At 35.6% G+C, this 24,851-nt stretch overlaps 6 protein-coding genes across 10 annotated transcripts; 3 read left to right on the forward strand and 3 right to left on the reverse strand.

Annotated features, from left to right (window-relative positions):
* Nucleotides 1-1,606: 1,606 nt before the first annotated feature.
* LOC116176398 (protein phosphatase PP2A 55 kDa regulatory subunit) lies at nt 1,607-16,320 on the reverse strand. Of its 3 annotated transcripts, none has more exons than XM_031494931.1 (5): nt 16,084-16,320; nt 9,810-9,905; nt 8,332-8,500; nt 5,045-6,000; nt 1,607-2,691 (listed from the first exon to the last, which is right to left on the reverse strand). In XM_031494931.1, exons 2-5 carry the CDS (start codon nt 9,870-9,872, stop codon nt 2,323-2,325), a joined length of 1,557 nt encoding a protein of 518 aa, XP_031350791.1. In that variant the 5' UTR covers nt 9,873-9,905; nt 16,084-16,320; the 3' UTR covers nt 1,607-2,322. The 3 variants fall into 3 exon arrangements, with proteins under 3 accessions (XP_031350791.1, XP_031350792.1, XP_031350793.1); XM_031494932.1 differs by lacking the exon at nt 16,084-16,320 and adding an exon at nt 10,195-10,523; XM_031494933.1 differs by lacking the exons at nt 8,332-8,500; nt 9,810-9,905; nt 16,084-16,320 and adding an exon at nt 6,163-6,443.
* LOC116176400 lies at nt 13,489-15,469 on the reverse strand. 2 transcript variants are annotated; one of them, XM_031494938.1, is made up of 2 exons: nt 15,090-15,469; nt 13,489-15,045 (listed from the first exon to the last, which is right to left on the reverse strand). In XM_031494938.1, the coding sequence occupies exons 1-2, from the start codon at nt 15,244-15,246 to the stop codon at nt 14,186-14,188; spliced, it is 1,017 nt and encodes a 338-aa protein (XP_031350798.1). In that variant the 5' UTR covers nt 15,247-15,469; the 3' UTR covers nt 13,489-14,185. The 2 variants fall into 2 exon arrangements, with proteins under 2 accessions (XP_031350798.1, XP_031350799.1); XM_031494939.1 differs by having other exon boundaries at nt 13,489-15,031; nt 15,090-15,209.
* A 122-nt stretch (nt 16,321-16,442) lies between the features above and the next one.
* LOC116176407 (peptidyl-prolyl cis-trans isomerase H) lies at nt 16,443-17,345 on the forward strand. Its single transcript, XM_031494947.1, has 3 exons — nt 16,443-16,711; nt 16,760-16,936; nt 16,987-17,345. Exons 1-3 carry the CDS (start codon nt 16,628-16,630, stop codon nt 17,278-17,280), a joined length of 555 nt encoding a protein of 184 aa, XP_031350807.1. The 5' UTR covers nt 16,443-16,627; the 3' UTR covers nt 17,281-17,345.
* On the forward strand, nt 17,272-21,696 carry LOC116176402 (sperm flagellar protein 1-like). 2 transcript variants are annotated; one of them, XM_031494942.1, is made up of 6 exons: nt 17,272-17,376; nt 18,441-18,615; nt 18,668-18,952; nt 18,996-19,129; nt 19,173-19,308; nt 20,215-20,518. In XM_031494942.1, the coding sequence occupies exons 2-6, from the start codon at nt 18,507-18,509 to the stop codon at nt 20,241-20,243; spliced, it is 693 nt and encodes a 230-aa protein (XP_031350802.1). In that variant the 5' UTR covers nt 17,272-17,376; nt 18,441-18,506; the 3' UTR covers nt 20,244-20,518. The 2 variants fall into 2 exon arrangements, with proteins under 2 accessions (XP_031350802.1, XP_031350801.1); XM_031494941.1 differs by lacking the exons at nt 17,272-17,376; nt 18,441-18,615; nt 18,668-18,952; nt 18,996-19,129; nt 19,173-19,308 and adding exons at nt 20,068-20,166; nt 20,760-20,806; nt 20,858-21,696 and having other exon boundaries at nt 20,215-20,373; nt 20,418-20,707.
* A 79-nt stretch (nt 21,697-21,775) lies between these two features.
* LOC116176406 (ADP-ribosylation factor-like protein 6-interacting protein 1) lies at nt 21,776-22,848 on the reverse strand. Its single transcript, XM_031494945.1, has 4 exons — nt 22,695-22,848; nt 22,508-22,622; nt 22,202-22,458; nt 21,776-22,151 (listed from the first exon to the last, which is right to left on the reverse strand). The coding sequence occupies exons 1-4, from the start codon at nt 22,704-22,706 to the stop codon at nt 21,945-21,947; spliced, it is 591 nt and encodes a 196-aa protein (XP_031350805.1). The 5' UTR covers nt 22,707-22,848; the 3' UTR covers nt 21,776-21,944.
* A 41-nt stretch (nt 22,849-22,889) lies between these two features.
* Nucleotides 22,890-24,221, forward strand: LOC116176405 (ubiquitin-conjugating enzyme E2 S). Its single transcript, XM_031494944.1, has 4 exons — nt 22,890-23,193; nt 23,244-23,397; nt 23,635-23,822; nt 23,874-24,221. Exons 1-4 carry the CDS (start codon nt 23,185-23,187, stop codon nt 24,129-24,131), a joined length of 609 nt encoding a protein of 202 aa, XP_031350804.1. The 5' UTR covers nt 22,890-23,184; the 3' UTR covers nt 24,132-24,221.
* The last annotated feature ends 630 nt before the right edge of the window (nt 24,222-24,851 follow it).

Genomic DNA, 24,851 nt, shown 5'->3' on the forward strand with positions numbered 1-24,851 from the left:
ATCCTTTAAAACATACTTTGTGCCAAAAAATGCGGCAAAGGGTAAGGTGAACATTAAGAAACTGTAAAACAGCAACAAAGCTATGGCTTTTGCAGCTTGTCTTGTGTGTGCAGGAATGAGGGGCTCATTATCGTTTACTACTTCTCGATTGTCCATTGTCTAAAATTTCACAAGTATCGAACAATGTTATACATGAAAAGACCTACTGTAAATACTGCAACACCTTAATTTATGCAAATAATTTACAACATTTATATGAAACTAACATTTCTATGGTTTTTAGCTACTACCTAGTTAAATTTGAGGTTAGGCTTGGGAATAGACGAAAAATCAAATGACATTTTCATGACTACCAACTGTTAACACTAAGGACCAATTGCACCGTCAAAATTAAGTATCCCTTTAAAGTTAAGCATAACTTAAATACCATAGCAACGATTGTCTTAATAATCGTTGCCATAGATTTTAAGTTTGACTTAATTTTTAGCAAGGCTTAATTTTGTTGGTGCAACTGGGGCTAAGTCACTAACTTCTAGCCTTAGATCATAAGATTTCTAGCGCATTTCGGTGTTACTTCCCTTATATCGCCATCGGGTGAATATTTTAAAACCGAACATAGGCAATTGGCATGGAAAACCGTTTTTTGCAGATCGTTGCTCCCCATGTTAACATAGAGTGTATATAATGACTCCAATCAAAAGAAGATTTTTTGTCTCGTCTAATGGCCTAATCTCTGTACAGTCCAATCTACGCATGTGAAAGAAACGTCATATATGTTTGCAATTTGTTATTATTAAAATCTGCTGCACCAAAATTTCTCGGGAAAACACTTTTTCTTATTAATTTTGGTGCGTAGAATCCAAATCGATTCGTACTTTTTCGATTAGACTTCTCAATCAAAAGTGATGGACTATAAACCAATTTCGAAAGAAAATTCAAAGGGCTGTAACTTTTGATCTAGTAGTCCAATCTTGGAACTGTTGGAAATTATGGAATCTACAGGCCATATTCTATAAGAAAATGTTTTTTTTCCGGTCGATTTGAGACAATTTTTTTTTGGAACCTCAAAAAAGGCAGTGTACAAACCTTCCTTTTTTACCAAAAATCGACTGCACCAAAATTTCTCGGGAAAACACTTTTTCTTATTAATTTGGGTGCGTAGAATCCAAAACAATTCGTACTTTTTCGATCAAACTTCTCAATCAAAAGTTATAGACTAGAAATTTTTCTCTTAATAAATGTCACCAAAGTTTTGAAGGACTTTAATAATTATTAGAAGAGTTTCTTAGAAATTCAACAAAACTTCATTAAAACAATTTTGCAATCAATTAAGAAGACACCCATTATTACCTCGTCCTTGCTATGAATCAATCCCTTTTACTACAATTTAAAAAAAATACAAAGAAACGAGGAACACAAATATTTTAAAACTGAATAATTGCTTTTATTTTTTATGGATCAAAAAATCACACAAATCAAATAACAAATAAAATTATGATAAAACACGAATTAAATACAAGAATGGCATCATAAATTATTATTAACATGTTTAATAAGGAATGTTATAAAAGATGTAAAAATGATTGCGTTTTAAATAATATACAGCTAGAATTAAAATATTTAATGTCTTTATTTGGTGTCCATATTCATACGACAATAAAATGAACCTTAAGGCTAAATTATTTTCAATTAACTTAAAATATTTAATCATATTCTTGAGAAAAAATTCACGTATATACATATACTGTTTAGATATCTTTTTACAAAAAAATTGAAGCCTCCATCCAAGCTTCTAAATACATGTACAGACATCGAAGCCGTTTGTTAAAGGAATATCAGTTTGTGTCACAATAACATCAACAATCCGCAAATGGCACTGTAAGGCAAATACGTTACTTAGTTGAAAATAAGATTTCTTTATTAAAAATAAAATAACTACAGTTCGTCCGAGTTATGTTAGATAGTAATTCATTTTCAGCAAAAAAATTGCGATCGTATATAATTCCTCGACTATTTACATAGTATAATAATTGATTTACCAATATAAAATAACACCGGGTAAAAAATTGTTTTAACCTACACATTACAAAATGCCTTCATGCGTTACATTTAAATTTCTTAAGAGGTAATTCTTTGTAAGAAAGTGATTTGCACCATTCATGTTCTATCACGATATTTGCACTTTTATATATCAACTATTTATTTATTGCGAGTATTGGACGTCAACTTTGATACATCCCTCTACAACAAAAAAAACCACAACTAAAGCCGGAAAGTCTGAACATGAGACGATTGTGATACCTATAACTTGGTCTAATTACGCTAAAACTTATCTTGGAATAAAAATAAGTTATTAGTTGCCGCGACAGCGATGATATTCTCTGTGGGATGCCAAGCCGTATGCAAAATTTTCTTATTGAAATCTAAACAATCTACACTGATTTCGTCCTTTTTCCTTTTACCGCCGGTACAAACTTTACGTGGTTTAAGCACAGTTTTAGGTTTCGCGATATCGCGCGATGCCTCTAGGGTTACTTCGCGCTTTGTTGTCCTATCAAACATTCGGAAGAAATTATTGTAGGAACCAGTCATTATCGCCGAATCGTTGCCATTCCAACAACACTCAAACTTATCGAATATGCAATCGTTTTCGTACAACGAACACAACTTCGATCGAAGATACTCGTGCACCTGAAATCAAAATTACAAATTTTATTATACAGACACGGGTACAGATATTTTGTAATCTTAGACAAGTCTTTGTGTTCGATTAGGCCTCAGGAAGGTTTCGTTGATTAGCTATGGCACAATAAACCTCTGTTTCTATTCACTATTTAATAATGATTTTTGATATTGAACTATACTGTATTTATTTAAAGAACGTAGCAGTAGAAAGCATGAGAAGCTTCGACCTTCAGTGTGATTGGTTAAAACATGAGGCAGTATTACGCTGAAACATAAAACGAATGGCTGTTGCCATCTAAACTGTGTGTTAATAATGACAATTTCGCGATTACTTTTGTATAAAACATTTCTCGGACATTTTCATTATTCGGGTACAAGACGGTACAGTTTTAACAGTTCCACGGGACCAAATTAGACTGTCACAGAACGTATATCCCAGCACTTTTGAAATGATAATTGATATCGGTACAAATTTTCTTTCTAAACGAAAATGTAAATGATGAGTAACAGGCAAATATAGGCTTTAGCAATCGAAGGTAAGTCTATGTACTTCTGAGAATTGTACACATGTAATTAATTGCTTGTAACAGCTAAAAGCGATGAAGATTTCGAGACCGACGATTCATATGTAGATTCCCCATACTTGTCTTCTAGCTACAATTTGGATGCATCGCTCTTACAGGAAAAATATCAACAAAAGGAGAAGGTAAATCTGAAAACCAAAATAACAAAACCTTCTGCAAAAATAAAAAGCAACACCTGAAACTTCTGTGACTGAGGGTATCATACCTTAAGAGGAGGAGTTTTTCACCTGCCAATTTTACAATTGAAGAGTTTGAGGAAGGGAATCCTGAATCAGCTACAACTAACAATACAATGAACCAAGAGGACAGTTGGAATACACCAGAAGGAAACCATAAAGTATTTGATTACCACTCAGAAGCTTGTGTCTCCCCGGCATATGCTGCTGTTTTAGAGTGTTCCTGGATGGCAAGATTATCGATGAGATGGTAATACAAACAAATCATTATGCTACGCAGGTGTTAACAGATAAAGGAGTTGAGATTAGTAATCGGTTATAAATGGGTTCCGACAAAAGCTAGGTGCACGTTTCCCGATAGCGAAGGGGTGAATCAGATCGAGATTCATCGCAGAATGCCTGCTATGTAAGGTGACAACAGTTTCAGATGCACTACAGTCAAAATATAGCCGGCGCGGTTTTGGGAAGGACAATGCGCGACTAGGACAATCCAACGTGATTACGGAAGAGTGCATTGTTTGTGTGGATAAGGTTGTAAATCCCAATAGACACATCACAGAGGACGAGATTGCAACCATGGTTAACATGTCGCCGTACGATTTCCACGTTTCATGACTCACGGGGAATGTGTGTGATTCAAAAATGTTAAATTATTTTTCTGAGGCCACAATACAATCATGTCAATGCGCAAGACACGAATTTGATGCATTTTTGATAACTATAAAATGTATTTTGTAAGATTAAAATCGAGATTAAATTAAATTGCCGTTAAAAGTGACTGTAATACTGAGGATCCTTCGATATTTCATTGTATCGGTTTATTTTAGGACTATTGTAAATTCTCAAATTATATACAAGATTTCTGACGAAAATTTCAACATTACAAGATTTAGAAAAGAAATAGTTAGATCTTTGTTAAAAGAAAAAGATCCTGAAGAACAGAAAGACAATCAATATGACACACTGGGGGGTCCAGATGGTACACCAACAAGATCAACATCAAAGAAGGGATTAAGAGGGCATGCATTTTCAACGAAGGAAGAGAAGTTAAGGGACGATATTGCAAAGGGTGTTACAGATACAAACAGACCACAAAATGTGAGAAGAATAAAGTGACGAAACTAGCCACTTACTGTATGGACTGTGAGGGTCATACCGACTATTGTTTAGAATGTTTCAATAAATTATTATTCATAAGCTGAAAATTACCTCTTTATTAATAGGTATTTTCTTTATTTCCCCTTTACAGCAAAATCTACACACCCCATTTGAAAATTCACTTGATTCGTACGTTACAGGAGTTACATCTTGCTTATAATAATTCTGCCTGTGGCAGGTAAATACGGAGTTACACGCACCTACTTTCCAAAAGGGTTTTATTTTCCGGAAATAGGGGCATCTGGTAAAGATAATTAATTAACGGATGCAAAGTTTTGCCAAGATTGCAAAAAAATCAGTAAAATCCTACCTAACATAATGTTGTAAATTTAACTGGCGCCACAAAGTATGCGCAAATAAGATATGGAGTTATCAGTAAGCACAGGGTTATAAGCAATGTATTTATGCTACAAGAACAAATAAAAAATTAAAAAAACTTACCGGATACGTTTCGATTGGTTTGGTCTCCATATGCAGATCCCAAACTTTAACAGATAAATAGTCCCTAGAAATCATATATCTTCCCGAATTTGATAACTTAACGTCGGAAATACTGGAAATTATTTCGGAAAAAAAACTTCTATTTGTAGGATCCTCGGGCTCCTCGAACAATTTCGCGTGCCTATCACATAAAGCTGCTGATCGCATATCACATAACCTTATTGTGCCTTTGCTGCTACTGTAAACGAATAAATTACACTCGACCGGATGAAATTCTGCAGCCGTAATAACTTCGGTCAATTCCTCCATATTAGTCGGTTTAATATCAACTATATTAAAACTTTGATCCGTTATCTCTAAGTGCCACAAGTTTATTCGTAGGTCGTCCGCAGAAAGATAAGTCTCTTGATCCGAGTTAACCGAAATGGAATTTATGTGGTAGGTGTGCGCGTTGGCAAATATTCGTCTAGGCGAGGCTTCGATCATTAGTTCCATGGGCTTAATGATTGGCACTCGTAAAGAGCAAAAGTTATCGCGATCGACAACCGATCCGTTTTCTAACCTAGTATTGTAGCCCTCCACTTTTTTATCTCTTTCCGATACCTTCCATAACTTTATTGTTTTATCGTTTGTCGAGAGAAGGAAGTGTGCTTGGTTTTTCCGCCTTAACCATCTAATTTTATTAATTTTTTCCTCTATTTCTAAACTTTTGAGGTAGTCAAACTCCGGTTCGTGAGATTGAAATGTGGAATAAACGTTATACTCTCCTCTCCTTGGTAGACATGCCTTCGATGCGGGATCCCTTTGGAAAATAACGACCCGGCCGCCCTTGTCACCAGTTGCCAGAAGTTCTCCATCGTGATTAAATTCGACACACGAAATAATATCGGCTTCGGTTACATCATCGTCCAGAGTTCCTTTCACCTGCGAGAAGCTCCATTGGATATCACCATTACCTAAACAAAGAAAAACAATTGCGGATGAGTTGATTAAGTAGTAATTGTGGGTGGGTGGTGAGTTTTCCCTCCAAGATCCAAGGGGAGGTAATTCGTACGCGTGTCTTACGAGGGCTTTCACACAAAAGTGAAATTTAAAAGGGGTAATAGCATTTCATTTACCTTCCATTATAATTATAAAAAACTTGAAAAATCAGAGCAGCAGCATAATTCCGAAAGACTGATTGAGGTCAGGGCTGACGACGAAAGGTGCTGCAAACGGCCATTACGCGTCAAAAGAAATACTGTTAAAAATCATTCCTCCGTGCGTAGGTTATTCTCTTTAAAACACCACATTAACGTAAAAAATTGAGCAGTTATTTTGATAAAATTCTCAAAAACGTATAACAATGGCTGCCTCACGAGGGTTCGCTCGCACTACAATTTGCCGTATGTGACGTCACCGCAAAGCAAAGCGAAGAACGCCGCATATCGACAGAGCCGGAATCAGGCGAGCTTGTTTGAAATCGCTGTAAGATGTCAGCATTTGATTTAAAATTTTCGAGTCGCTCAAAATGTCTCTTCTAACTTCGGACATTATCATACATATACAAAACGACCTTCAGATTCAAGGACTATTATAATCCTTCATGTCTAATCGATTAGTTTATTAATAGATTAGGCGGCCTTTCACACACACAATTATGTTTCAATTGCTTATAGAGACATGTGTAAATCAATTTAGGCGCTACTCTCCTCTGAATTAACTGTGTAGGTATTTATATTTTGAAATCAATCCACCAACCTTGTCGTAACTTGAACCTTCATATTAAAAAATCAGCCCGTTGAATGTACGTAAATTTGTCTGTTGCCGCATATAAGCGCACTAATAAGACCACGCACTTTCGATAAAAAAACCGAAAATTTATTGTTTACTAAAAAATTGCTGTTGCACTTTCACAATATCATTCATTTTTAACCAAAATGAAAAAAAACTGCTGTGTATGAAATATGTGAAAGGTATTTTAATTCTTTTGATATTCATTATGTATTTGAAATCAACTTTGTGAACTTTGTCAAAACTTATGATAATCGAATTTTCACCAACGTATAGAATAGATAAAGGAAGAATGACTTTCATTTGGTACACATAAAAGCAATAGGTTACGGGTAAACCTAGTAAGTATGAAAATTCATTTCGTGTTACGATTTCTTTTTTTACTTTCGCATTTATATACAGGGTCTTAAAAACATAAGTCGGCATTATTGCTAAATTCGTTATTATAAGAAACAAGGGCCCTTAAATTAGACTTGTTTTTTCGCCGATTATATTCCTACAATCGTGTTCCATTTGAATAGTTATTTATATAACAAGAGCGCGAAGTTCAATTTCGCGCATTGAGACTGAAGGTATTTTGACGAGGCGAAGCCGAGTTAAAATATCAGTCAAATGCGCGAAATAACTTCGCGCTAGCGTTATATACAATATTTTTTCTACAACTGAACCGATTGTTAATTAAATTGCTGTTTAAGTTCAACTTTGTCCCGTGCGCGAAATACTTTTTTTCACTGTTGACGATTTCGCGCACGTTGTCAAGAGCAACCTTACTTATTAATTAACCGATTAAAAATCTAGTACTTCGCGTTTCGAAATCCGTCAGAAAATGACAGGTTTTTTTGACAGTTGTAGAAAAAAGTCATTTTTGTCGATATTTTCAGAATGCGAGTGTCAATTGTTTTTCTGTTTTTACAATATTGTAATCAGCGTAAAAAGCACACTATTTCTCTAAATTTAACCGACCTTGTTTGTATCTCTTATAACAAAGTTCGCAATAGTGCCCATAGCCCTATACCTATACAAGTATACATACACAGAAGCGGAAAATTTAATTGAAATACATAATTCAATCTAGCAGTAAATTCCATTAAAAAATTGCAAGTAATAATTAGCTGCGCACACTACATAGTGCTCTTTGGAAAATTAAAAGTTCTTAAGCATATAAGTACTTTTGTTAAAACTTCTAAAACGTGCTGCTAATAAACCAAACGACGTCTTTTTTTGTACAACGAAGTCCACTCGAATGCTCCACCATTAGACATTCTACCCTATTTACCGACATAAATCTATCAAATTCAGGATATCAAAATATTACTTATTATGTAAGCATTGAACAAGATTTGCAAAGAGAATCCTATTGAATAAAATTTGTTATGGTCCAATTCTGGTTACACATACTATTAAGTTTACTAGTATTTTCCGTTTTTCGGTAATAGTGGAATATACAAGTACCTATCTAAATAAAGAAAGACCGTGTGTCTCAAGGAAAGAAGTAAGAGAAAATCTGTACCTACCTGAACCTTTTTTAGTAGCTTGTACGGCGTTGTTAATAAATCCGCCAAGTTTACCGAGCCGCATTCCCGGTGATCCGGGTTTCGCCAACCCACGTTGGCCCGCAACTGGAGACGCCCATAGGCCGATAACGCCCGCGTGTCGAATCGTGCTTCCAATGTTCCGGGTATCCTGAAAGTCAAGAACCGAAGGCACATCATCGAAGTGCATAATAATTATATGCAAAAGAAAATTAAAAAAATGTCATTAACCCAGTACATCATTTGACAGCTATGGTAAGTAATAGCTGCCATCGTCATGGTAGTACATACGTCGATAAGCCATGGAATTATGTAGAGAGTTAGAGACTCATATTATTAGGGGGGGAGGGCGAACCATCCCGTGCGAAATCACACTTGGTTATTTGAAATGGGACAGTTAAGTATTAATTTTCTTAAACCTACCTTAAATTTGGACGAAATTTTATTTAAAAAATGTTACCATAAGTTTAAAGCAAAATGGTTTTTGAATTATTTAAGGTTTTTTGTACCTATTTAACAATAATGTACATTTTCACACCGTAAAAAAGCTTTTCGTTTGTAATGCAAGCAGAAAAAGGCCCATTATTACTTTATCTAAAATGTGACAACTGTTTAAAAAACACTAGATATACGAGGGAAATTCATTAAAAATAAATTACTGTGGGAGAAGCTGAAAATAGCAGAGAGCCATTTTCCTTTGATTATCATTGTTATTGGGTGACACTGCGACAATCCCAATCCAGTTTCAACTTTCATGATAACGCAAGTGACAAGTTTCCATGCGCGTGTCCAATAAATGGTAATCGTGCTCGAAGAGTGTACTGTGGCAGAGCAGCGTGTAACATTTTATTCAGTAGTCGTTGGGCCATTAATTGATAAATGATAAAGCGAGAGGATTAGTGTATTAATGCAGGTGAAAAGTAAAACTTGCTTTTCGCTAACCATTCCCAAATTTTCTAATTAAGTGACTAAATGTATAATGCATTTCTATGACCAACTGATTTTCCCTCGCACAGAGTTCTCAGACATCGGTCACAGTTCAGTCCTAGGTTCAGTCCGTAAAATACAACATTAGATTTTGTAGAATCTCCCTTCTTTCGTCACCAGTGACATAGTTAAAAAAGTGTAAACAACTCAGATTTAAAAGATCAATAAAATAACTGAAAATATTTTAAGTGAAACGAATTTTCTTTAAATAACCCCAAATCTCGAATGTCTCGCATAATAATCAATTCAGATCTTAGTTGGGCACCCTGTATAGGTATTCCAATCTGTGTGAAAAAACAATATTAGCACGACGCTAATTATATTTACCTTTTTTAAGGTAACAGTGTAGCTAATTAACTGTTCGGTTGAAGCAAGTTGAAACCGCTTCAGACCGACACGATTTGCGCCTTGTTCTTTAAAATGTGCATATTCCCAATCTCAACCCGCAATTAATTATTTAATTATAGGTTTACCTCACGTTGGTAAAGCGTTGCTCCTGGTGACGTTAAACAAGGCCTACCGATTTCGATGCTCATGCCTTAATTAGCGCCCAACGTCGATCGGAGTGACTGCAAATAAAATAAATGGTTAATTTGTTTTAATAGCGAAGGTCTAATTATGTTTTCATGCCGCAAGAACTCCCCAAGTGACATACATAATTAAAAGTTGAATGGTGCATCTATTCAATTGGTAAGGAGATCTCGACACAATGGAGAGGGCAGAATTACCCCTCTTTTTACACACGCACACATTTTCTTGAAATTTTTTGTGTCGTTTTAAAGGGGATGAAGTTGACTTTATTTTTAAATTCCAGATTATAATCATTAATTACATTAATATTCCATTAATTATACTAACTCGAAATCGGTCCTTTCCGGGATAGCTAACGTAGGTAATTGGCAATTTAGCGGGCAGCACCAAAAGAATCAAATGTAAATCAACACAACTTTCATTTGCACGAGTGTTCGGAAATGAAGCAGCGTAGATGCGACGGAAAACTGAACTTGAACCAACTACATTTTGTTGCCAGTAAAATTTGGTGCGGTGTGTACGCCAAGTCAATATTAATACTCCATTGTGCTAAAAAATATTGCACCAAAGGCCATTACAAACAAAGAGGTCTCTTATATAGAAGTTCGTAAAAATTTTATAAGGCCAGATAAAAAGCACCGATACTTTTATTGCACATTTCGGCATCACTTACAGTCTTCTCCTCCACGCGCGAAAGCTGAGAAACACTCTAAACAGAACTAGATAAGTAAGTTGTGTAATAGAAACGTTCCATGACGATGACGTCCAACACAACTAGGAACGTTATCCGATACGGTTCCGCAAATTGAAAGGTATTATTGTTACGTCAATCCTGTACCTAAGGATATCTTGAGATTATTGCTGGCGCCACTAGTTAAGTTAGACGTTATTAGATGACATGAGTTTCATTACGTTTTATTTACCACGATGAACGTCCTTTAATTTGCGTTGTTAATTTAATCACGACCATCAGAAGAATGCAACCGGATCCCGTTATACAATTTTTCAAATAAACCTCAAAATTGTGCCAAATTGCCGATCAGCAAATTTACAAATAACAAAACACAGGCTGTTTCACGCAAAGCGTGAAAATTTGCATGACAACATATTTTTTTTTATCCATCGAAAGAAAATATTATCATGATCGTTTCACTTCCAGTTTTATCTGATGTGGATAGTAACTTTCTGATAAAACACCCTGTATTTTATTACATTTTCAAAATCTACATGAAAATCTATACGTCGTTTGATATACCACACCGCCGCTGTGTTTTGATACGTCAAAGCACAATCTCAGAAAATTATCAACAAACGTGAAACGAGAGGATGATCCGTTCGACAAAGAATTACAACCCGTCTAGCACACACGCACATACAATACCTACATCTATGCCAAAACATAAGGGGAAGTAGTTCAGAGTCGCATTACGAAGTACTTAGATCTGGATCAAAAGTTGCTTTATGCGAAGTAATAGACAACACATTTTTGTTTTAATTTCTAAAAAATCGGAAACGTCGTTTTTAGTTCCGATGGTAAAAGTTTTACCAATGATTCAAGAAATTGTCGCTGTATTTTACTACATCTCTCGTGCCATGATTGGGTGTATAAAAGATTTTGTAACATAAAGAGTAGAACAGTTTGCCTACATTGTTTGCAAAAGTAATTATTTATAATGAGCAAACATTGACGTGCAAGAGAAACGGCTGCACGAGTATGAAATTACAATTAACGTAAATTCGTCCTGCCATAAAGGCGTCACATATTACAGTATCGATCGACGAAAAGTATTTTTCCCGCACGGCGGTAAAATCCTCATGGGAAATTTGTGGATAGCGACGAGGCCTGTAATTACATCCGAAGGAAATCTGTTGATTGTGACATCACAAGTTCTTTGTTAGGAACACAATTAGGGGATGATTGTTAATATTACTAGAATTATTCACGAGCTTCATAAAAAAACTATTATAAGTAGATAATGTAATCGAATTCGTTCCTCAGCTATTCATTACGTTCATTCTCCACCACTTCCATTGAACGTCCAATGTCGATCGGTTCGCAACATTACTCAATCCGAAATAGTACATTATATATCAAGATTCAAGGTGGAGACTGAGCACCAAGATTACATCTCGAGGCGCTTGCACCGAAGGGTGTAGGTACCTAAGGTGCAAAGGCATACACTTCTCTACCGTGGTAAAAGTATATACTATTTTTTTCACGACTATAGTACTTGAAGTCCTCTAAATTAACATATTATATTGATACGAAAGTGAAGGGTTGGAGAGAATTTCTTCATGTCAATCAAGTGCGTGGTAGTACAAGTCAAACAGGCCATATTTTGCGAGCCGGTCGTCAGACGTCGCAACTTGTTTAGTCTAAGTTTACCTTCATTTATCTCATTAGTTCGTATAATAGTATTATTTACACTTCCGCTTGATACTTGATACTTTGAGCTCGACTTTAACATTCTGCTAAATAAATCATACGACCAAATACTGTTCCCTCCCCTTGCTTAAGGTCAAATACTTTACAAACCAACAATAACAAATCCTAGGACTGCCTACGTCACTTTTGTATAAGTAACAAATATAGTATTATTGATCGGTGGTTGGTTACTGTAACAAATCATCTCTTATTTTCTAATTACATTAATTTGGTTCGGCCGATAGCAGATTACCTATATTCAACGTCGACGAACGATGATCAGCTTTGAGTTATGGTAATTTGGAAAGTACAGCGGCCGGGATTCAAGAAAACTGTCGCGGCGTCGAGGCGCTGTATCACCTCCTTGACGAGAGATCTAACAAACTATTGACGGCCGATGACCGTGTGCTCAAAATGCACTTTCTTGTAACTAGGGTAAGGTTGTTATCGAATACCGAGTCGAATACGTAGTGCCAATATTAATACTTAACTCATATATAAACGACGATTGTAACAAACAGCGAGGAGCATGACCACGTTTAGTGGAAATTGTTCACCCCAGTTAACATCGCAGCATCCTTCTTTACAGATCTTGGTAAAAAAGAATTGACCTCGGCACTTCTTAGTAAGTACATTCTATATCAATGCCAATTAACCATTCATTACGTTTTCACCTTACGGTATTCAGATAGTGTTCATATCAAAAATGTGTGGGAAATTTGAAATTCTACAGTCTAGCTCTAGACAGTTGAATGTTGTTGTTTAAAGTACCTTATTAAAGTTCAATATTTTAACAGTTAATTAACATCACAATTTAATGGACTGTAAAAGAGAAATAGGTAAGACTTCATACGTCTCAATTCGTCAACCCTAACCTTTACATTTTTTAAGCAAAGAAAAAGTGGCACTAAATAGAAAAATTCGTTAAGCCGCTTGTGAGCAAGAGGCGAGGAGTGCACTATCAAATTTGTTTTTTTTTTCAATGTTAATAGCCCTTATGGACATTTCATGAGAATACAAACATGAAATAATTTTTAATTTCTGATCGAATAGACACCAATACCAAGTCTGTAGGTAAGTGGTGTAGTTCCGGAGCTTTTGTGACTCGGACAGATATCAATAGCGAAAAAAGTGCACTTTTTATTTTTTGAAAGTGAAAGTGCACTTAAATAATATTGATTTATTTTTTACTCGTAGATTTTATACATCGACCTGTTTCATACGGCGCAGGGCACTAAGCAGAGCGGTACGTTTATTATTTACTAAAGTATAATCTCATTATAGTCATTTCATTACACTCTTTACGAACTAGCAAGTTTGATAAGTCTTAACATAATTACACGAACCAAATTAACGTTTGAAATCTAATAAAAAGAGGGCACACGGACCACGGTGAAAACCACAAAACATAGGTTCAAGTTGTTTTACTTTTAAAAGTAGATACACAACGTACAAACGTACGCATTTTCAAATATCTCCCACATATTAAAAACTTAAAATGAAGTTATAAAGAAATGAGGGGAGGGGGGCCAGTGCCCGAAAAGTGTTTTGCTCTCAACAATCTGTTCTCAAACCAACAAAGCATAGTAAATTATACCATATCTACGTGTTTTTCCCCGTAGTGCCTTAGACCTCTTTTTAAGCTATCTAAATTCCACGTGTGTCCTAAACTTCCTACGATAATAATAAAAGTCTCGCGAGATTATGTCAATGCATTCCCATTTCTATTTTATTACGAAAATTTGAATTATGAATAAAACCTAAAGTAATCAATGCCAACAAGCTTCCTAATTCAATTTGAAAATCTATAAGAAGAAAAATGAAGCTAAATGTTCAAGTGACGTTTGCATGCTTGCGTATATACTTTATAACACTCCGCAAACTCATAAAGAATCAATATATAATAATTCGCAAATGCAGCTTGGGACCTTCGCTTATAATATTACACATTGACGAGTAGTCGACATATAGACAGCTTACAGTTCGCGCGACGTCTAATGGGTCGTAGCTATCGTAAATTCGAGTAGCGGGACAAAAAGTAGAATAGCTGATGTTTTCCAAATAAGAGGAAAGTTCGATGGTCGAATTTGAGTGTGCGGTTGCATTGCATAAGAGCCAATAAATCACGTACGCCTTACAATGGTCGTCATCTGGTGAACCAGACACCATTAACCAAAACGTTTCGCATTGGTTTATGTCCACTACGTCAATAACTGCCAGACATCGAGTAAAATTATACTCGATATCCTGGACGTTGTGATCTAACCAGAGTTCTTTCCCTCTCGCGCAGTTATAAGACCGAATTTCGGGGTGATCGTATTTGAAATGTTGGACAAATGAAGATATAGTGACCATTTTTCGACAGAAACCGTGAGGGCAAATTATTGGTTTCTTAGACAGACTAAACTCCGACGGCGAACTTTGGGGAATTGTGCCGATCGAACAGCTTCTACCTAAATCGGCACAAAGATCTCCCCTCTCCAGTTTAATATGGCACGGTAACACCTTGGAATTGTTTCTCTTCTTCCCAAATAACTGTTGGATTTGGAACCGGTCCAGCTGAAAAAGTTTTTCCATCGTGATATCGTTGCTCGCGCTTGTATCTGCAGATGATGACTCAACCGAATGCCGATTGTAGTATCTCCTACTGCGACCAATTCCGGGCTTAACTCGTAATTTGCGTAAGAAATCTAAACAGATAACATGCTTCGTCAAGTCCAAACTGTAGCACTTCCCACACTTCGGAAGGAGACCTACAACACTGGCACTAGGTCTATAACGAACCACCAAAGCTTACCACTCTCTTTGAGTATCTTCTCGCAATTATTACACATGAAGTGCCCCATATCGCATTTATAAATTGGCGACTCATCTGGAACTTTTTCGCAGACGGTGCACATCATCATTGTCAACCAATGTTCGGAAGAGCTGACCTTAACCAAATCGGTGCTCATTATTTCAGTTTAAATACAATAAATTTGGAGAGAAAATATGCGAATTTAATTTATGACATTAACACAATAATTTGACTGATTTGAAACGACTTGATTACCGAATTTCGACGATCCGTGCCCGAAATATTGACCTTGTCCAGAACAGAAGGAGCGAATTTAGAGAGAGATTTAAGGGATGTTTAGTAACACAGAAAACCGGACTATGTTCTTTGTAACAAGAATTATAAAAAAAAAACTTTTTTGGAGGTTTGTGTTTTGGAGTCTGTACGCACTTCTTGTCAACAGCGACACCAAATTGACAACTAAATTGCATAAACACAAATCAACAAATCAGATTTTTGTACAAAAGATCAAGTTTAGTCAAGATGACAAATATCGTTATCAGTTACCCACGGAACCATCCTATGTATTTGACACCACAGAATAGGACCTGACACTTTGCATACATCATCACAAAAATTTTTTTCAACTGAGAAACGAATCTTAACAGACATAATTCCGGAAAACAAGAAGGCTCTCTCAGATTATCACTTTCATGATCACTTCAACGGTCCTACTAATATACTATCATAGACGAAAGTTAAGAAGCCGAAGCCTTAAATTTTAATTGGGTCTCGAGAGGACGATTCTTCGAAGTGCATTTTTAAGATTAAATTTGAGTACCTAGATGCCAAATTATTTTGCAGCATAAACGTTAATTACGTACGCACTATCATATACAATGGTAGTATCTGAATGAAAATCGTAACCAGGTATTTACGTTTAGCGCACTATTTGATAGGTTTTTTTTACGTGCATAACCTTTTGGTAATTAAGACATTGAAGAAAAAAACTTACCTTTAAGGGGTTGAATTTTGTGGAAAACCAAAACAAAAAGTCATGATACGCGACTATAATAAATCTTGTAAGTAAAATCACATTCACACGTCAAAACAAGCACAATTAACACCACAACAAGCTAAGAAGTTCTGCTGCATATCAAATCAACAGGTTTAAAGCGCAGCACAGCAAGAGAGGCGACGTCTTACGTCATTTTTGTGCAACTGAAATGCACAAACCATTGCATGTATAGAAGCTGTCGGATTTATTTTTTTACCTTACGTTCGCCCAAATGAAACAACAACACATAGAAAAGTCGATACGAACTCAACGACGTGGAAGGACATACAATAACAATATTGGCCAATCACAATGTCAATACTTCCTTCTATTAAATTTCAAATTACTTTCACTGCATGTCATTTCTCCCAAACCAAACATTAGTATAAATATTGACCGGCTGGTATAAGCAACCGGTTGTTTGTGACCTTAGATTAGGAAAGTTCACAGACCATGGGAAAGTTTACTTAAAAGTTTTGAGGTTAGGTGTGAAACAGCCGAAATGCCCTCTTGGACACAAATACAGTCCCAGATGAAAAATCCTTCTAATCCCGTCGTATTTTTCGACGTGTCAGTGGGAACCACAGTAGGTATTCTGTATTTGAATAAGCAAAGTGAAGTCAACCGCTTTTAGGAAATTGGTCGAATGATCTTTGAATTGTATGCTGATGTTGTTCCTAAAACTAGCGAGAATTTTCGTCAGTTTTGCACGGGTGAATATAGAAGAGATGGGGTGCCAACTGGATATAAAGGTGCTAGCTTTCATCGTGTAATCAAAGACTTTATGATACAAGGAGGAGATTTCGTTAATGTAAGTGACATTTGATGGACTTTTATTAGATAGTACAGATATATTTCTAGGGTGACGGGACGGGAGTCATGAGTATTTACGGTGGAGCAACATTTGCAGATGAGAATTTTAATTTAAAGCACGATGCACCTGGTCTTCTTTCTATGGCAAATAGTGGCAAAGACACAAATGGCTGCCAGTTCTTTATCACTTGTGCAAAGTGTAATTTTCTTGATGGCAAACATGTTGTATTTGGGAGAGTGATTGATGGACTGTTGGTAATGCGAAAAGTAGAAAATGTACCTACCGGTCCCAACAATAAACCTAAAATTCCTGTTAATATTATACAATCAGGGCAAATGTAGGTTATTAGAATAAGTACTGTAGATATGTTTTTACACAGTAAATAAATTCAAATTTTTATACTTTACCAATATCGGTAAAAATCTGAGTCTTTTGTGGTAAGTGATGTTCCACTGTAGTTGTAGAAACCAACTGCAAATCGAATGAAAGTATTACCTACTAAAAATGAATGTAATGAATCAGATTTCAATGAAATTTTATTGACAAACCCCAAAACACCTTAGTAAAAAATAATTTAAGTGGACAATGCTGATTACGTAGTAGATTGCTAGATTTTTACACAGATTAATCGTTTAATGTAAAAAATAAAACAAATATCTCACTTATTAAATAACTTACTAAGGTGTTTTGGGGTTTGTCGACTCCTTTTGAGCTGTACTTCCGCCCCTTAAAAGGATACAGACAAGACTGTAAACACCCTGTACCTATATGTCACTATTTTTATTTAATATTCTGTTAATATAACATTGATAATTTGCATTCCTCGAGTGTGTTTCACATTAAGTCTGCAGTGTGATCATTGTAACATTAACTAAAGGTATAGTCTATACAGTACGAATATCCGTACAAAACTTTTAGTGGTCTAAACAGCACATGACACTGGACTAAGCTATTTTGACTGAATGAGTTAAAGTTTGTAATTTTTGCTTTAAAGCGACGATCCTATTGTGAGACGCTCAGCCAGTGAAAGAGTATATCTGACCAATACGTGTAGTGAGTGTGTGGTGTGTTCAAACAAGCATGGTGTGGCGGCTCAGTAATGGTACGGGAATGTTTTAAGGCTACTTATTAAAGAAACACTACTCCAACAATGACCCAAAACACATATCGAAACTCTAAAATCCCAACAAAAAACGAGCACAAGAGCTTTCAATGATGATATTGGGAGCTTTAAAGGTTCACTCCAACCATTGCGGAAATGCGGGATATATTTTTACGCTAGGATATGCATGCGAACCGCCGCATCGATGTATACATACTTACGTATCCCACTATACAAATATATTCCGAGGCGGTTTGGGTGGACCTTATAGTTATAAATAGTTTTTAAAAAGTGTTGCACTTTTTGGCGTAAATTGAACACAATTACGCAGAGATAATTAATGAAAACCTCCTACAGCCAAAAAATTGGTAAATTATTTTTATTAGAAACATTTTGTAGTTGCCTTCTGTTAAAGAAACAAACGAGTTTTTTTAGTAAATTGACTGATGGGCTTACAATTTTGATATGGGAGCTACAAACTTTGAGTGCAATGTGGAAGAACTGTACAGATGGATTGACGGATACAGCTTCAGTAGACAGAAACGGAATATATCTAGGGACTTTTCCGATGCTAGTGAGCGATACACTTAACTTATTTGTGCCAATGTTAATGCTACAGTTTCCAGTACCTTTAGCGGAGATTTTAAAACACCATTATCCGAAATTAGTCGAGTTGCATAATTACACGCCCAAAAATTCGATGACCCAGAAATTAATAAACTGGCAGACTTTGAACCGAAAAGTTCTGAGTAAGTTGGAGTTGACGCTTACAAATGACGTGATGCAGGAATTAGCACATTCCGTACCCGGAGCAATTGAAAAACTTCTCGTCAGTGTAAAAGAACGAGTCGAACGGGTGGCAGAAAAACAGCAACATCACCACAATATTAGTTGCATAGAAGGACTGTCAGGTGTGTGCGTTTTCTTATTGCCGTAATTGCATTAGTTTCTAAGGTTCCATCATTCCAATTCGACAAAGGAATAGTACAAAGATGGTCGACCATAAAGTGATACCAGTCGATAGTTTCCAGAGTATGGAGCAACAATTAGAAGAGAAGAGCGAAATAATAAACGGACTAACTCAAAAGGTAGCGCACATTTTATTTTGCATATCAAAAATTTTTCTTTCAGGTTCAACACCTGGAATCTCTCTTAGATATTAAGGATGAGCGTATTAACGATCTAACCAAGCAAATTCAACAAATTTCTGGTAACAGAAGCAGTTCTTCTCTACCTATCATTAAAGGAGGAGGGTCTACATTTTTTAGTAAATTATTTTAAAGTACCTATCTAATAAATGTATTCGTGTATATAGTCAACTATTCTTTTGTCGCTCATTATACTGAAATGAATGTTTCTTATTCATTAATTGAGGTAGATTTTTTACGAAATGTTTAAAGAAAACCAGAAAATTCCGATTACTTCCAAAGATATGCCCGAAAAATCGAAATTTAGCTGATTTTGTTTTTTTCTAATGTTATTTGAACAGATACAAAAATAAAAACCAGGTTGTGATTCTCACTTTCTGAGCTCTACAAGATTCTGTTGAGAAATTTTCAATACAATAACGCTGCTTTTTGGATTACATAAAAAACAAGTTGTAAAACTGTTGGTTTTAACAGGATGGTGTATCCGACCACAACGTCCCAATATCATGCGAGAATACTTACAGACATATTTTCCAGGAAATCTGTCCGATAGGTGTTCTCACACAACAATTGGGGCGTTGTGCGGGGGTGCACCACCCTGTTGAAACCAACAGTTTCCCACTTTTGTTTTTTTTTTGTGTGCTGTATATTCTTGTATACGCAATAAAAAATGTATGTACTTCTTTTATGGGAAAATATAATTCATGATGATTTCACCGAAATAAAACGTTGTATTGAACATCTCTCATTGGTATCTATCTTGTAAGGTCTAGGCTCTGCTATGGAGTAACAATCTCTGATGATTGTTGCCAATGTTACGGTGTTATCTTATATTTATGTATAAATGATCAAAATGATAGTTTTGGCTCATTTCAGTTGTTATGGTGATATTGACAAAACTATATAGTTCATAATATTTTGATCGCCATTTCTGTTTAAATACTTATGTCCAAATAGATATGTACAGTTCAGTAACGGTAATTTATGTTTTATTGCGAGTTATAGATTCTCTTATATCATTTTAGGACACTGCAAGCACCTTAAAGCGGGATAATCTAGAACTAAAAAAGGAACTCGCCACAGTTCAAAATGAGAACCATCTGCTTAAAGTTAACGTTCGAAAGCTATTAAGCGAACTTAATAAACGAGATCGACAGATAGAAACATTGATTGACCCAAGCAAGGCAAGCTACACATCTTATATATTCTTATTGATGCACATTTTTAGTCGAAGTCTATTAAGAAAATATTATCCGAGAAGGGGGCATCGATGATCATAGCGTTGCGAAATCGCATCCAAAAGCTTGAAAAGGTTGTGACCGAGAGAGATTGCACAATACGTCGTCTGCAAAACGATTTGCAAACTAAGAAATTGTATACATTCAAATCTGCAGAAAGAAAAAGACATGGATATTCATCGACCAAGTCTACCTCTGTTCCTTTTGCCGATATATGCGACCTGGCAGACTTTTTTAGTCCGTTGCAGAACGAAATTGACAAGTCAATTGTCAAAAAAAGGTAATAAAAACAAGACTTTCTTTCAGACTGAATACATTTGTCCACCTTGCAGTAGCGGACGTTCATTGTCGGCCAGTAGGATACAGTCTTGCAAGAAAGGTATTTGTGACTCTTTCTTTTAAGCTTTTGTACATACTAGAACCTTTTAAGATGACTATGGTTTATCTAACAGCAATAATCTTGTGTCCATGACTGATAATTTCAAAGATAGTTTACATTCAACACCAGTGTGTTGCAATATCCTCGAAAGTCCTCGAAGAGATTTGAAGAGGTGCGAACTGCAATGTGACACGCCTCACCCAGAGATTCAACAGCTACAGAACTACTTTATGGAAATTTTGGGCGAAGTCGATCATCTTAAAGTCACCATCGCGAAACTAAAAAACGATCCAAAGAAAACCGTCACAACTTTGATAGAGAACGAGTAAACACTACAAAATTAGCTTAAATTTATGTAGGCATTAGTGCAAACATCTTGCAAAAGGAAACAAAGTAATGCATATTGTTTGTAGTTGCAGTTGGTAACATAAGAAACTTAATTTCAATAGGAAGTATTTATCATCATGTGTTTGATGTAACAAACTTTTTTATAGGCGGAAAAGTAGTGTGAATTACAAGAGAGATAATTTGTTGCCATAATCGAACACTCTGTACCTTATATGTAATGTATTTGGTTTCTAATTTAAACATCGAGATGTTAACATGTATACAATGACCCTATTAATACCAATGCATTTCATCAATGTCATAATCAGCCCTGTGATGTGTCAGTAGCGTTAAACTTAACGTGCAGGTCATTAGCCAAAAAATGTTATTTTGCATTATTTATGGCCGTCACCAACAAACTTAAGCGGAGCCTAGCTTAAAATCCATGACAACCATTGTCGCAATAATCGTTGCCATGGATTTTAAGCTACTCTGCTTAAATTTGTGGGTGCAAACGGCCATGAATAACGTTTTTTTACTGATAACCTACACGTTAAGTTTAACGTCAATGATACATCACAGGTCTGATTATTGACTAAAATGTACCTATATTATCAAACTTACATAATAAAAGGCAACGAGCATTTTATTACAAATGTACTTTATTTGAAAATATAACCATTTTCAGAATGAAAAGAACATATTACATCTAAAAGTTTGCCATTAATAGCAGAAGAAATCAGTCATAGCTGTATTGCATTATCACATACAATCTCCCGTTAAACCTAACGAAATTCTTACAATAAGAACCTTATTGTTCTTTTTTGGCAATTGAGAATTTTGGGCAATGGGATAGCTTCTTGGATATGAAATCAACGCAATTATCCAAAATTCTGTGACGAATTAATCCTGGAATAAGTAGAAACGTAGTGATCAAAGTGTACGTTAAAAACAAATTGTTAAACGTGTTTCCAATCCATGCCAACACCGCAAGGCCGAGTATTGTACAACCATAATACTGAAAGAATATGTTAAAATTTAAAAATTGGGAACACATTTTTGCTATACCATTTTAGTATTGCTGCAGCGCATGCCGTAAAAACTGCTAATAAGGGTAACGAACTTAAACTTGCACGCCACGACATTTGCGCAAAATTTGTTGAAAGCCTCTTCCTTCTCGTCAGTCCACAATTCAGATCGAAAAAGTGCTGCCGATACTTTTGGTACAAGATAGTCGCTTATTGAAATCGTTAATCCAACAATGGAGAAGGTAGTGAGTACGCTAGGGTCGAAGAGCCACAAGCTACAAAATACAAACGAGGTGCCTGAAATGTGACAGATGAAACAGTAAGTAATGCGTGCACCACAATTTACCCCCAAATATTGCGGCGGGATACCAATTATTGTCCCATAAGAGTATGGAATGGACTAAAACGACAACTTCTCTCCAACTCTCCAGGCAGTTCCTCAACTTGAGTGTGGATACCTCCTGATAATAACAATGACAATTATGTACTTACAGGTTATGCAATATTTCGTTAGGTCACAATTCGTAATTTACCTGGTTTTCCATTGTAATTCTGCAAAGATTAAAAATGAAGACTGTCACTTTTCGAAAATTTTTAGAAAATTTCTTGTAACTAGATTTCCGTTGCCTTTTTTTTGAACCAGCAAAAATACGTTATTCCTAATCTACAACGCATGCCCGTAAGTCAAATTGTCGATAAAAATGAATCCTACTCTGTGTAAATTTCCACGCAAAAATATTCGGAAACATTTAATTATTCTGTCGTTTTAAATTACGTTACTATAAACGACGAGCATTCTGAGCAACTTTGTGAATATTATAAGGCAATATTTGTGATCGTGGTGTTTAGGAATCTTTTAGAAAATGGATTTTATTAACATGTCGCTTGGGGTTCGAGGCTATTATAACAATGGCTTCTAATTTCAAATATGTATATTGTATGCGTTTCAATTCTGCTAAATACTGTGACCTTTTAAATATTTATTGATATATTAGTGGCTATACACGATCTTATATTTAAGGAATGGCTTCGGTAAGTGATTTTTTTTTACTACAAATAGCACCTCCAACATTATTTTATAGATGTCAAATAATGTAGAAAATTTATCACCTCAAACTATACGAGGAGTCGTTAGAGAGATGCAGGAGCTTTCAACCCATCCACCTGAAGGAATCAAAGTGCAAATTAACGAGGAAGATGTCACCGATATTCAAGCTTTTATCGATGGACCTGCTGGTGAGTATAAATCAAGGAGAAACCATGTAATCCTGAAATCCCTATCCCGACGTTATAACAATTCCACAATACCAATTCACCAACATTTAAGTAGTACTCGAAACATCTGGTAGGGTTTTTTCGAATTTTAATATGCATGATATCTACTAGTAGGTCTCTAGGACTCCATCCTATTAAATTCTGGACAGACAAAAACTCGTTATATGTGTAAGATATATGTTAAATGAAATTTTATAGGGACCCCATATATGGGCGGCATATTCAAGGTAAAGCTTTCCCTAGGAAAAGACTTCCCACAAATCCCACCAAAGGCGTTTTTTCTCACGAAAATATTCCATCCAAACGTCGCCTCTAATGGTGAAATTTGCGTAAACACACTCAAAAAAGACTGGAAACCCGATCTCGGAATTAAACACATACTCTTGGTAAGACCGACCCTCTATCTTTTCTTCGACCTATCCAATTTCAAATTGCAGACAATAAAATGCCTACTTATAGTACCAAATGCAGAGTCCGCTCTAAACGAAGAGGCTGGAAAATTACTATTGGAGCACTACGACGATTACTACCAAAGAGCGAAAATGATGACTGAAATACACGCACAGCCCCAAAAAGTATCGAAGACCGGCCTAATGGAGGGACCGCTAGCAAAAAAACATGCAGGAGACAAAAAACTAACTGCCGAAAAGAAGAAGATATTGAAAGACAAGAAACGAACACTGAAACGTTTATGAAATTTATTCTTCCTCCGTTTTATAAGTAATTTGTTTCGTGAACATTCTATGTATATAGGACTTCCAAATATATAAATTTATTTTTCCGCATTTTTCTAATAAAAAATTTATACGTTTACCCTAAATTCTGCATATTTTTAAAACCTCACGTCATGTGTTTCTTTATCAAATGTTAGAGTAATGATGAATTTGTAAGTAAATTGTGCAATAAGTGTTTTTCGTAATGAATTTGTTTTGTTTATACAAAACACCATAATTGGTTTGTATTGTGAATTATTTGAAGATATGTGTCGAGTGCTTTCACAAATTTGTTTTTTGTTCATTTCATTGAAGAGTTGAACTAGGTGTGTGAGCATCTAACAAATTGGAAATGATTGTAGTAAATAAATATTTTTAACTGGTACACTATTTTTCTCAAGTGGACGACACTTGTCTCGAAAAAGTATTTATTTGTTCAGTTATTACATTCACTTAAAATATATTGTTACTTTTGCTTAAATTTGATATGGCAAACAACTATTAGGGTACAATGTTGGCCCTGCGAGTAGAGCGGCGATGAAAGTGGAGCAACGTTTTGCAAAACATAATATCCATCCAACAAACAACAATACTAGCAAATGAATCTCTTTCATCGCTCTTTTCGATGCACCTTTGCGTTTGTAGTTCAAACATGGGCACGTTCATTTACTACAATACAGGGTGTTCAGCGAGGAATGGAAC

Source organism: Photinus pyralis, unplaced genomic scaffold (genome assembly GCF_008802855.1).
Source record: "Photinus pyralis isolate 1611_PpyrPB1 unplaced genomic scaffold, Ppyr1.3 Ppyr1.4_LG7, whole genome shotgun sequence".
NCBI lineage: Eukaryota > Metazoa > Arthropoda > Insecta > Coleoptera > Lampyridae > Photinus > Photinus pyralis.

What these genes read in the sequence shown, in the direction of transcription:
- LOC116176398 (XM_031494931.1), bottom strand. Translation starts at nt 9,872, where the DNA reads ATGAGCATCGAAATCGGTAGGCCTTGTTTAACGTCACCAGGAGCAACG. An exon ending in CAACGCTTTACCAACGTGAG is followed by an intron (nt 8,501 to 9,809) that starts GTAAACCTATAA and finishes CTTGACTTTCAG; the next exon opens with GATACCCGGAACATTGGAAG. An exon ending in AGCTACTAAAAAAGGTTCAG is followed by an intron (nt 6,001 to 8,331) that starts GTAGGTACAGAT and finishes TTCTTTGTTTAG; the next exon opens with GTAATGGTGATATCCAATGG.
- LOC116176400 (XM_031494938.1), bottom strand. Translation starts at nt 15,246, where the DNA reads ATGAGCACCGATTTGGTTAAGGTCAGCTCTTCCGAACATTGGTTGACA. An exon ending in GAAGATACTCAAAGAGAGTG is followed by an intron (nt 15,046 to 15,089) that starts GTAAGCTTTGGT and finishes CCAGTGTTGTAG; the next exon opens with GTCTCCTTCCGAAGTGTGGG.
- LOC116176407 (XM_031494947.1), top strand. Translation starts at nt 16,628, where the DNA reads ATGCCCTCTTGGACACAAATACAGTCCCAGATGAAAAATCCTTCTAAT. An exon ending in ACGTGTCAGTGGGAACCACA is followed by an intron (nt 16,712 to 16,759) that starts GTAGGTATTCTG and finishes AACCGCTTTTAG; the next exon opens with GAAATTGGTCGAATGATCTT. An exon ending in AAGGAGGAGATTTCGTTAAT is followed by an intron (nt 16,937 to 16,986) that starts GTAAGTGACATT and finishes ATATATTTCTAG; the next exon opens with GGTGACGGGACGGGAGTCAT.
- LOC116176402 (XM_031494941.1), top strand. An exon ending in CATTGATTGACCCAAGCAAG is followed by an intron (nt 20,374 to 20,417) that starts GCAAGCTACACA and finishes GCACATTTTTAG; the next exon opens with TCGAAGTCTATTAAGAAAAT. An exon ending in AAGTCAATTGTCAAAAAAAG is followed by an intron (nt 20,708 to 20,759) that starts GTAATAAAAACA and finishes TCCACCTTGCAG; the next exon opens with TAGCGGACGTTCATTGTCGG.
- LOC116176406 (XM_031494945.1), bottom strand. An exon ending in TCCCGCCGCAATATTTGGGG is followed by an intron (nt 22,459 to 22,507) that starts GTAAATTGTGGT and finishes GTCACATTTCAG; the next exon opens with GCACCTCGTTTGTATTTTGT. An exon ending in GCTGCAGCAATACTAAAATG is followed by an intron (nt 22,152 to 22,201) that starts GTATAGCAAAAA and finishes ATATTCTTTCAG; the next exon opens with TATTATGGTTGTACAATACT.
- LOC116176405 (XM_031494944.1), top strand. An exon ending in TTTTATCGATGGACCTGCTG is followed by an intron (nt 23,398 to 23,634) that starts GTGAGTATAAAT and finishes GAAATTTTATAG; the next exon opens with GGACCCCATATATGGGCGGC. An exon ending in GAATTAAACACATACTCTTG is followed by an intron (nt 23,823 to 23,873) that starts GTAAGACCGACC and finishes TTCAAATTGCAG; the next exon opens with ACAATAAAATGCCTACTTAT.